Raw genomic sequence first — 10,951 nt, 5'->3', positions numbered from 1 at the left:
TTGAAATTAGATCCATACTTCATACCATATGGAAGACTAAACTCCAAATGGATGCAGGGTCTAAATGTAAAAAAAAAAAAGAAACCGTACAAAAACCAAACCATAGCGGACAAGTCCAGAGGTAGTAAAAGACTGATACATTTGACTACATGAAAATAAAATGCTTGTCAAGAAGAAAATACTTGCAGCAAATCTCATAGACAAAGCATTAATATTCCTATGTTCAAACTCATCCATGATTAGAGAAATGTCAATTGAAGCAATACTGAGATAACATCACCTTCTCAGATTGGTAAAAAATAAAAAGTACAACACTACATTGTGCCAGGCAAGGCTGTAGGGAAACAGGCACTCTCATATACAGCTGGTGGGAATGCAAAGTGGTACAACCCTTCCTGAAGGGAATTTGTCAGTACCTAACAACTTGTCAGTACCCTTTGACCCAACCATTCCACTACTGGGAATTTCCTTTGAAGATACACCTCCAACAATATAAAAGTACATGTGCACAAGCTCATTCATTGCTGCATTGTGACAGAATATTGGAAACAACGTGCATGTCTATATATAAGACAATGTCTGAATAAACCGTGGCATACCCACGCAGAGTACTATTTAAGTGTGTAAAAAAAAAATTAGACCTGTGAATTGATAGTTATTTCCAGGATATATTGTTAAGTGCAAAAATGTGTAATGCGCTACTTTTCATGTAAGAGGAGGGTATAAGAAAATATACTTATATCAGCTCATTTGTATAAAATAAGGAAAGATGAGCCAGAAACTAATGAGATTAGTTATTTACTGAGAGAGGTAGCAATGTAATGGAAATAAGGGGGAAGTGATAACAAGGTATAAAGAATGAAGGGGTGAGACACTTCTGAGTATATCTTTTTGTATAACTCCGACTCTTAGACCCATAATAATATTCCTTATATCCAAAATGATTCAAGTCAACCAGGAGATTCAATATGGAATACAAACAGTAACCAAAAAACCAATTGTATTTTGAATGAGTGATACAACGACACCGAAAGGGATGGAGAAAGAAAATAAGTTACAGTATTTTGATGGGATACTATAAAGGTAAAAATGAAAGGAACTGCACACAAATACACTGTGCTTTTGGTATTGTATCTAAGTCTTTGCCTAACCTGAGCTCACAAAAACTTTCTCCCTGTTTTCTTCTAAAAGTTTTATAGTTTTAGGTTTTTCATTTAGATCTAAGATCCATTTTGGGTTGATTTTTTTGTATGATGTAAAGTATGGATATGATTTTTTTTTCATATGAATAACTTTTACAGGACCATTTCTTGAAAAGGTGATGTTTTCTCCACTACTTTGCCTCTGCACCTTTGTCAAAATCAGTTACCCACAAATGGGTCGTTTATTTCTGGACTCTATCCTGGTCCATTGATCTACTTGTCTTTCTGGGCACCAACACCATATAGTTTTGCTTACTGTAGCTTTGTTATAATTCTTGAAATCAGACAGTGTTAGCCCTCCAACTTTGTTCTTCTTTTTCAAAGATATTTTGGCTATTCTAAGTCCTTTGCATTTCTATATGGATTTTAGAGTCAGCTGGTCAATTCATTAAAAAAATAATAATAATGTGCCAGCTGAATTTGGCCAGAATTGGCATCTTAACCTTAATGAGTCTTTTGAGCCAATGAACAAGGTGTATTTCTCCATTTATTTAGATCTTAATTCCTTTTAGCAATATATTATAGTCTTTAGAGTGCAGGTGTTGCATATCTTTCATCAGATTGATCCCAAATTATTGCATATCTTTGATGTTACTATAAGCATAATTTCTGATGGCTCTCAGCTAGTATAGAGATTTAGCATATTGACCTTATATTCTGAAGCTTTGTAAACTCAATTAGTAGTAGCTTCTTCGTAGATTCCATTGGATTTCCTACATTGAAAATCACTTCATATTCATATGAAGACAGTTTTACTTCTTCATTTCCAATCTAGATGCCTTTTCTTTTTCTTGCCTAATTTCACTGTCTAGACATCTGGTAAAATACTGGAAGTGGTGAGATTGGGCATCTCTGTTTTGTTTCTGATCTTATAGGGAAAACATTCAGTCTTTCCCCTTCAAGTATAATATTAGCTGTAGGTTTCTCATAGGTGCCCTTTACTCCTATTGTGGAAGTTCCCTTCTCTTCCTATTGCAGGGAGTTTTGTATTAGGTATAGGCATTGGATTTTGCCAAATTATTTTCTGTCTATTGAGATGATCATACATATTTTTTAGCTTGTTAATATGGAAAATTACATTGAATTTTCAAATATTAAACCAACCAACCCTGTATTCCTGGGATAAATCCCACTTGGTCATAATGTATTATCTTTTATAAAAAGATTATTATCTTTTTAATATACCGTTGAATTTGATTTGCTGAAACTTTCTTTAGAATTTTTACATCTATGTTCATGAAGGATTTTGGTCTGCAGCTTTATTTTCTTGTAATATTTTTGTCTAGTGTTGGTTCACATAGTGTTTTTAAGCTGCTTTCTTTCATTGATAAACCACAAATACACTTGCATATCAATAGGTACATTTTTTTGTGATGTTTGGGGGCATATCAGCATTTTGTTCTGGATGAACATAATGTGACCTAATGTTGGATATTTGTTTCCAGCTTCTTACTATTATAAACAATACAAACTCTCCTTTGACATACATTTTGTAAACATGAAAGATTCTTAGGATAAATTCCCAGAAGTGAAATTAGTGAGTCAGAGGGCCACACATTTTAAGACTTATGTGTTGTAAAATTGTCCTTCAGAAAATCCTTAACAATGTGTACACCCATCTGCAGAGTATAAGATTGTCTGTTTTTCAAAACCCTTCCCAAAACTAAGTATTATCTTTTTAAAGAAGGTCAATAGTCCTTGCACATGATGAAATCTTTGACCATACAAACTTCTCAGCCCCTTCAGCCTAAATCAGCTCTAAGTGGCCTTAAGATATCAGAGAAGGAAAAAAGATGATAGATAGATAGATAGATAGATAGATAGATAGATAGATAGATAGATGTTGTCCTTCTAGGTAGGGAAGTCACCATAATGATGAAAGATCACTAAGAGATTTGTTTTTATTTATTAACCTACATCTGATATGTCCATATCTCCAAGGAAACAGGGGAACTTGCTGATGGAAAACACTTCAGTTTTTACACGAGGTTAAAGGATAAATTAATTTCCATTTTTTTTTTAATTTCAGAAGAGCTGGAAGAGTCCTTAATAACCAATTAGTCCAATCCTTCATTTCATAGATGAGAAAACAAAGACAGAGAGGGAGGAACTTGATGAAGATCCCATAGGAAATCAGTGGCAGAACCAATGGTTGGACAAAATTACTGCTAAGTTCTTCTTCTGTTCTATCTGTGACTCTTCCATTTAGAAGAAAATCTAAATAGAAAACCCCCTTCCCCAACACACACTTTTCTAAATCTAATCCTTTAAGGCAGCGGTTCTCAACCTTTCTTTCACAGGGGTCGCCTAAGACCATTGGAAAACACATATTTTCGATGGTCTTAGGAACCGAGACACCGCTCCTCTATCCATCTCCAGGCCCACATGCAGATACGCCCACATGCGAGTACCCGGCGACCCCTGTGAAAGGGTTGTTCGACCCCCAAAGGGGTCGCAACCCACAGGTTGAGAACCGCTGCTTTAAGGGCAGCTACTCTGAATACAGAAAACAACTGCTTTTGCATTTACATTTATGCTTGGTCTCTGTTTCAGGGATATCACAGGTGAATGACATCCCTTTTCCCATTAAATGAGGCAGATAATATGAATGTGGTTTTGGTTCGGAGGTACAAAAGACAAAAAAACCCCAAAAAATCCAAAACCACAAAAGGCACCACTGAGAGGTATCACTACTGACTTGTGTCATCTACATTTCTCTTGGAAAGATAAAGAAGTCACTAATTAATATAGAGATGTTGAGGTTTGATTAATGAATATAACATCCACAGTGAAAATCAAATTGGGGATGGGAGGAAGGGAGATCTATTGGAATAAAAATAGATAATTATGCATAGACACCTGTGGAGTTGGCCATGGAATGGTTGATGGGGTGGATCAACTCATAGAGGGCTTGGTATGTTCCAAATACACACCCCAAGAGGCCCAGGATGCTGATCATGATGTCCTTTGCGATGGTGACCCAGCCCATGTCTTCAGGGTAAAAGGTGGTGATCTCCAGGAGGGGCGGGATGATGAGGGCCAGGGCACTGCTGCTCACGGAGCCCAGCAGGGAGACGACCAGGTCCAGGCGGGGGATGAAGATGGCGGAGACACCTGCAGAGAGAAGAAATTTAGAATCCCTGAAGGTATCTGCAAGAAGGGAGCTCAGGAATAAACCATTTCTTTGGCACCTTATAATTCCACAGATGCTTGATAAGCCATTTTGGAGAGATGGGAAAGAGCCCATTGCGGACTTGAGGTCAGGTACTGTGGCTCTGGACGCCCACTTGTTTTAACTACCAACATAGATGCTCTCCTTTCATGTTTACCGTTGGGTTTATCGCATATAATATTTGTTGGAAAGGCCTTTCTGCCACCTCTATTATAACCTTCTCATTGTAGAGATGGGGAAACCTGGAGCACCAGAGGGAACTGGACGTGCTGAAGGTCACACAACTGAGATAAGAATCCACTGAAATGCTCTTTCCACTCTACTGTGCTGCCTCCCATTTATATGAAAGAATTTCGTACACCATAGGTATTCATCAAATGCTTGACTCTTACCCAGACACTGAATCTACAGTGAATTTGTACTAATCTACATCATATAGCTGCGGTCTAGAAGCAAGGATGGATTAAAAAATGAGAGATGGCTCATTGTTGTCAGAATCTCAACCACTTGTTTTCTTACTCTTAGAAGGATATGGATAGTTAAGGAGGACATGAAGACAGCATTAGGCTACTCATTCCCATCTCTTCTACAAACACTCAAATCTCCATCTTTTAAACAACGGAACATATATCACGGGTTCCCCAGGGGAGTCCAATTTTGATAATGTTTGAATGAGTACGTATACATCTTATGTGATTCAACTTTAGACAACCATTTGATTTTCCTATGAACAAATCAGGGAAAACCTGTTCTGGAAAGCACCCTTACTAGTGTACTGGATCTTTCTGCAATTGCTCCAACACATCCAGTCAGAGAATCAGAGAGACTCATAGACTCTCACGGTTGAGAACCCATCATCCTTCTGATGGGATGGTCCCCATCCACAGCATTCCTTCATCAGATGTTTAATAAATTCCTTACAGGAGGAGGTACAGAGAAAAACCAGTGTCTGTCCTCCGGGAGAGCTTGCAGTGACAGGGCAGAGAAGACACGTTCAAGGAAGCTCTATACAAGGTAGACTGGAGGAGTGCACTACACGAGTCAGGTGTGGTCATGCCAGCCCACTGCTCAGAGCCCTTCCATGGCTCCTCATGGCCTGATCTGCTTAGCATAAGGTCCCTTAGGATTTGGGCCCTGCCAAGTCCTCTGGCTTCATGTTTTATCACTCCCCACTGCTTTTAGTTCCCCAAAGAGGCCAGACCTAAGTATCTGCTTCAGATCTGTGCAGAGCCTGCTCCCTATATGTCGTATTCTCCTCACTCCTCCATCTTTTAGGTCTTAACTGAACTATCAGTCTACCGACAGGACTCCCTGACCTGACCCAGGCAGGCTGAGTTATAGGACCTTGTTATATGCTCTTAGGGTATCCTCTTCTCATGATCTTAACCATCAGATGGTACATCTTTTTGTACCATCTTTACATTCATCACAAGGGGCTGTCATTAATTTCTTGCATGTATTTCCCACTCAACTGTAAGCCTCATGAGGGCAGGAGCCATGTCTTCATTATTCATTGTGTCCCTAGTGCCTAGCACAATGTCAAGCACATAAGAGGTACTCAACAAATGACTGCTGAATGAGTGAAAGGTAACGGAATTGGCAGATGAGTAAGGGTGGAGGAAGTGTTCACTCAGCGTATACCAGAAGCTGGACATGTTATTCAGCCTGCTGTCTCTAGCGATGCCTTCCCTGATCCTGGAGGCCCAAACCGTTTTGTTTTGTTTTGTTTTCTCTTCAACTTACACCCTATTTATTAGGAAGGGTCACAAAACAATATATTTACAGGTTTCTGATGTCTTGGTACAGACTAAGAACTCTGTAACACCTTAAGCCAAACAGTTGTGCTGTTTCTGCTTACAGGATTCCAGTTACGTGAAATGTAACACCTGATAGCATGTTCTTCTGTGGGACTGCTCCAAGGGTTACAGTTTCTCCTGACCCCGAACGGAGACTGGATTCCCTCAACTTTAGACTCTTGACTAGTGGAGGCTTTAGGACTCAGTGTGCTTTCTCTTTCACAATAATCCCACAGGTGGTTGAGCACAGATATAGAATTCCCCCCAACCCTCACTTCTCCAGGTAAAACATCCCTAGTTCTCTCCCTCATTTCTCATGGGACACCTTCTCTGATCTTTCTCTGGACATGCTTTCAGAAAAAGAATCCCTCATCCCTGTTCATGATATTTCCCAAACATCTACTATAGTGCCTAATATAGAATGAATGAGTGAAGAAACAAACGGAAGGAGGCCTGAGGGAAAGAACCAAGGGAGGGAGGGTGGAAGGGAGAAGAGTGCACCCCAAAAGATGATCTTCTCCAAGACCTTAACAAATCAGCCTCTTGGGGTTTTCCCTACAGTTAAACAATGCTTTATGACAGGCGACTTGACCTTGATTTATGATAGGAAGGAATATGGCTCAATGGAAAACACAGACTTTGGTGCTACACAACCTGCATTCAAATCCCAGCTCTGTCACTCAGCAGCGGTAGGATTTGAGCATGGTACTTGATTTCTCTGGGCCAGTTTCGTCCCTTGGTGAGATGACATTGCTGGGCTGTCATGAGGATTAGATATTGTCAGTACTGAGCCTGGCATACAAGAGGCATATAGAAATGTGACTGAATGAATAATCCTTCTTTCTCCCACAAACCAGCCAAGGTATACTTTCTATGGGTCGGCAGTAGGGATTACTGTAGCATTTACTATGTGGGAGTTCTCTGTTGAGCCCATTTTTTCAGGTGGCAAGTTGAGGTCCAGGGAGGTAAAGTATGCTGCCCAAGCTCACAAAGAAGGTAAGTGGCAGAGCCAATGAGAGTGGGTTGATGCCAATGTGGCTCCCAGCCACAGCTTTGGGCAAAGAGTGCTTTTTGATCCTACTCACAGGTCAGACAGACTAAAGCGGTGCGGACAGACAGGTCTGCAAACAGTGCCCAGCTGTCTGGCACCTGGGAGATGACGAAAGGGATGATGATCTCAGCTGGGACTTGGAACTGGAGGGCGTAGGTGAAGAAGATGCCAATAGGGTATATCAACTTGACCGACTGGTACAGCCTGCAGACAGGTGGATAGGACATGAGATGTGACATGGCGTCTGGGCAGGGCCATGCAGGGCTCACTGACTGTTCAGAAGCTGGCACTTGTCACTGGGTTACAGAACGGGCTAAATTCCACTGACGCAGGCCTGACCTGCCATCAGAGCCACATGGGAGATTCTGATTCAACAAGTCTGTGGCTCAGAAACATGTGCCTTTTTTCTTTTAGCTTTTAAAAAGGGTATATGTGCATAGAGTCAAATGCATAGTGCTAAAGCCATAGAGTGAAAAGCCTTCCTCCTACCCCTCCAGCCTCCAGCTCCTCTTCCCACAGGCAATCCCTCTCCCAGTTTTCTTGTAGCCCTTCCAGAAATAATCAGTGGATATACAAGCTTATGCAGAATGTAGGGACACGGACACACACACGCACGCACACACGCACGCACACGGTAGCATCCTCTACACATTGCTGAGCTCCACTTTTGTTCATTAAATATTTCTTGGAGGTTTGTTCCCTATCAGTACACATAGATCTGGCTCTTGTATTTAACAGCTGCTTGGTAGTCCAATTGCATGGATATACTAGTCACCAATTAATGGATATTTAGATTATTCCCAGTCTTTTGCCAGTAAGCAATGCTGCAAAGAATAGCCTTGTACATATACAATATCTGTGCACCCATGGTATGCAACCCTAGAAGTAAAAATGCTGGGTATGAGTGTATGTGATTTAAAATTGTGAAAGCCGTTGATGTATTGCCCCTGTGTTGCTCCAGCATGTTGGAGGGCTGGTTCCCACATCCTTGCCAAAACAGTGTGAACACATGCTGCTGTTTGCCACTGGGTTTTTAAAAATTAGCATTTCTGTTATTAAGAGGGAGACAGAGAGCATCTTTTCCAATATATAAAATACCATTTTGGGGATTTGCCTGTGAACTGTGTGCTCATGACTATTTTTTCTTGGGTTGTTGGTCTTTTTCTTATTGGAAAGGGAAGTTTATCAGTTCTTTAAGGCTCCTCTGGAGAATGTCATGACTGGCCAAGTTCAAAGCAGGTGGGAAGCCCTCACGGCACCTGATGCCCACATTTTCCAGCTGAGGCCCCTGGAAGAAAAGTGTCCTGCCCGAAGTAGCTAGGAGCAGCTCAAATTGCCCAGAATAAGAACAGCCTCATAAGATAATATCGGACTTGTGTAAAATAAGCTGCAACTGCTAAGAAATTCCACATTTATTCTCTCTCATCTCGCCATTATCACAACACAGTGAGGGGGTGGGGCTGGCAATATTTTTCTCATTCTGTAGCTTTGGCCTTGTGGAAAATGAATGCCCCACCATCCTACTCACCTGGAAAGTCCCAGGCTGTGGGGACACGTGGCCATGATAATAGTGAACATTCAATGAGTGCTTACTATGTGCCACACACTTTTCTAAGCATTTTCTGTATATTAAACCAATTAATCTTCACAATCACTCCCTGAGATAGCGTGGAAGTCATCTAGGCTGTTCAACAAATGTCTCCAGTTCTTCCAGGCACATGGTGGAATTTCACTTCCCTGCCCCTTAGAGGGAGGTGTGGCCATGTCGTTTGCTTTGACTGGTAAATTGTGAGCAGAAGAAATGTATACTTTAGCAGCTTCAAGGTCGAGGGCATGATTCACGTGCTCCCTGCATGGCGACCAGCAACATTTCAGGTAGTGGCTGTTCCGTCAGTCTGGGCCCTGGACTGGGGAGGGTGCAGAGCTGAGCCTCAGCCATCCCATCATGGACAGGGAGCATGAGCATATTTTTAAGCATTTGTGTGTATTCAGCCACTGAGATTTTGGAGTTGTTTATTCCTGGAACATAATCTATTGTGACTGAAACAAATAGGCATTAGTAGTACCCTCATTTTAGAGGATGGAAATGAGGCCTACAAGATTGGGTAGCTTGTCCAAGGTCACATCAGAACCAGGATGCAAATCTCGTTTCTCAGCTTTAGAACCTGTGCTCTCACACACGTGGCTCCGTTGACTGCTTAGCCACGATGCACCCAATACTGCCAGAATAATAAGAATAGCTAACACTCAAGGAATACGATGTGCCAGTGCCCAAAATGTTTCCTGGATGAATGAGTGAATGAGTAAATGAATGAAAAATGACTGAATGCAAGAACTCCAGACCAAATTCCAGTGAGGACATAGCCATGGCAGCCTGGGTCCATTTCTGGAATTGGGGGCCCAAGGAGTGGTCCATCTGTAGGACCCTCAATCATTACTCTGGACTTAGACTTTTTGTTGTTGCTGTTTCTGTTTCTCAAACACTCCAGATCACGCCTGTTTTAGGGCCTTTGAACCACAGAGTCAGACAGATTCAGTTGCAAGTTTCGGCTTCTCACAAACAACGTGAGCTGGGACAGTTACTTATCTCTCCAAATATCAACTTCCTCATCTGTTAAATGGAATTGATCATAATCATGCTATCTCCTTAGGGCTGTTGTGGGAATGAAATGAGATAATGCAAGTGCCTGGGTTCTCGAATTGACCTGTTATGAAAATACAAACATAAGCAGTTAATATTTGTTGCTAATGACAACCCAAGGGAATGCCACATTTTGTTGCTGAGTCTCAGATCCCAGGGGTACCCAGGCAGGCAGGGACGTACCAGCAATTGGGCAAGTTGAGGGTGATGCTGGCCTGGGTGTTTGACCCAAACTTCATATATCTGAGCGTTCCCAGGCAGATGTAGAGGATGATGACAAGGGGCATCCCCAAGTACAGAACAAAAGAAAACTGCTGTGGATGCTTCATCTGGTTTTTGAGAGGCAGAACCTGGCGGTAAAATGAGGTTGTGAAAGAAAAGGTGGAAAGAGATATTGGAGCCTTGTGATGGGGGCAGCGTCCCCACTAGCACAGGCATCGTCCGCCAGGTGGCCATGGGTCAGGAAGGGGCCTCTCCACATGGCCACACCCCCTTTTGTTTTCCTCCACAGTTTCTATTACCAGGAGTGCCCTCCTCCTTCTGGGCTGGTGAGGAAATTCTCACTCAGTCCTCTGAGTTTCGTAGTGCATGGGGCAGTTGGCACCCTGTGAATGCGTCCTGGCTTTTCCTTCTGCCAGGAGAAGGTCCTATTCTACACTTTTCATAAATACTATTATTTAGTCATCTGGGACAATGGCTGGCTTCCCTCGGGAGCACTAGGGACCACGCATTCAGACCTCACATTAATCTTACCATACTGACACCTTCAAACGTGAAGATGGCTGTACCAAAGAAGAGCAAGAAGGTCTCCCAGCTTGCTATCAAGGGTAGGTTGCTGGAATCTGGAATCCCCTGAAAGGCAGGAGAAGAAAGGCATTGGCTCTGCCATGTTGTACAAACCGTCCCAAATCTTTGCCTGGTAGAAGGCTGGGCCACACCTGACATCAAAAGAGCCCGTGTAAGGGCTGGCCGAGTGGCGCGATGGTTAAGAACTGGCTTGAGATGCCAGAGGGCCCTGGTTCGGATCCCACATATGAGGGCCAGTGACACTGCCCTCTACAGCTAAGATGCTGAACAACAGCTCAACCT

The 10,951-nt window shown here is 42.2% G+C and overlaps 1 protein-coding gene across 1 annotated transcript in view; it reads right to left on the bottom strand.

Moving 5' to 3' along the window:
* Positions 1-4,047: 4,047 nt before the first annotated feature.
* The window catches only part of SLC36A3 (solute carrier family 36 member 3), a 20,699-nt gene continuing 13,795 nt past the window's right edge, over positions 4,048-10,951 (bottom strand). The window contains exons 4-7 of the mRNA XM_019627227.1: positions 10,616-10,714; positions 10,046-10,212; positions 7,256-7,425; positions 4,048-4,316 (exon numbers count right to left, since the gene is read on the bottom strand). Of these exons, the coding sequence (XP_019482772.1) occupies positions 4,048-4,316; positions 7,256-7,425; positions 10,046-10,212; positions 10,616-10,714 (705 nt within the window). The remainder of the gene's footprint in view (positions 4,317-7,255; positions 7,426-10,045; positions 10,213-10,615; positions 10,715-10,951) is intronic.

Source organism: Hipposideros armiger, unplaced genomic scaffold (assembly GCF_001890085.2).
Source record: "Hipposideros armiger isolate ML-2016 unplaced genomic scaffold, ASM189008v1 scaffold_725, whole genome shotgun sequence".
Classification (NCBI taxonomy): domain Eukaryota; kingdom Metazoa; phylum Chordata; class Mammalia; order Chiroptera; family Hipposideridae; genus Hipposideros; species Hipposideros armiger.
This window is presented reverse-complemented; position numbering and strand designations above follow the sequence as displayed.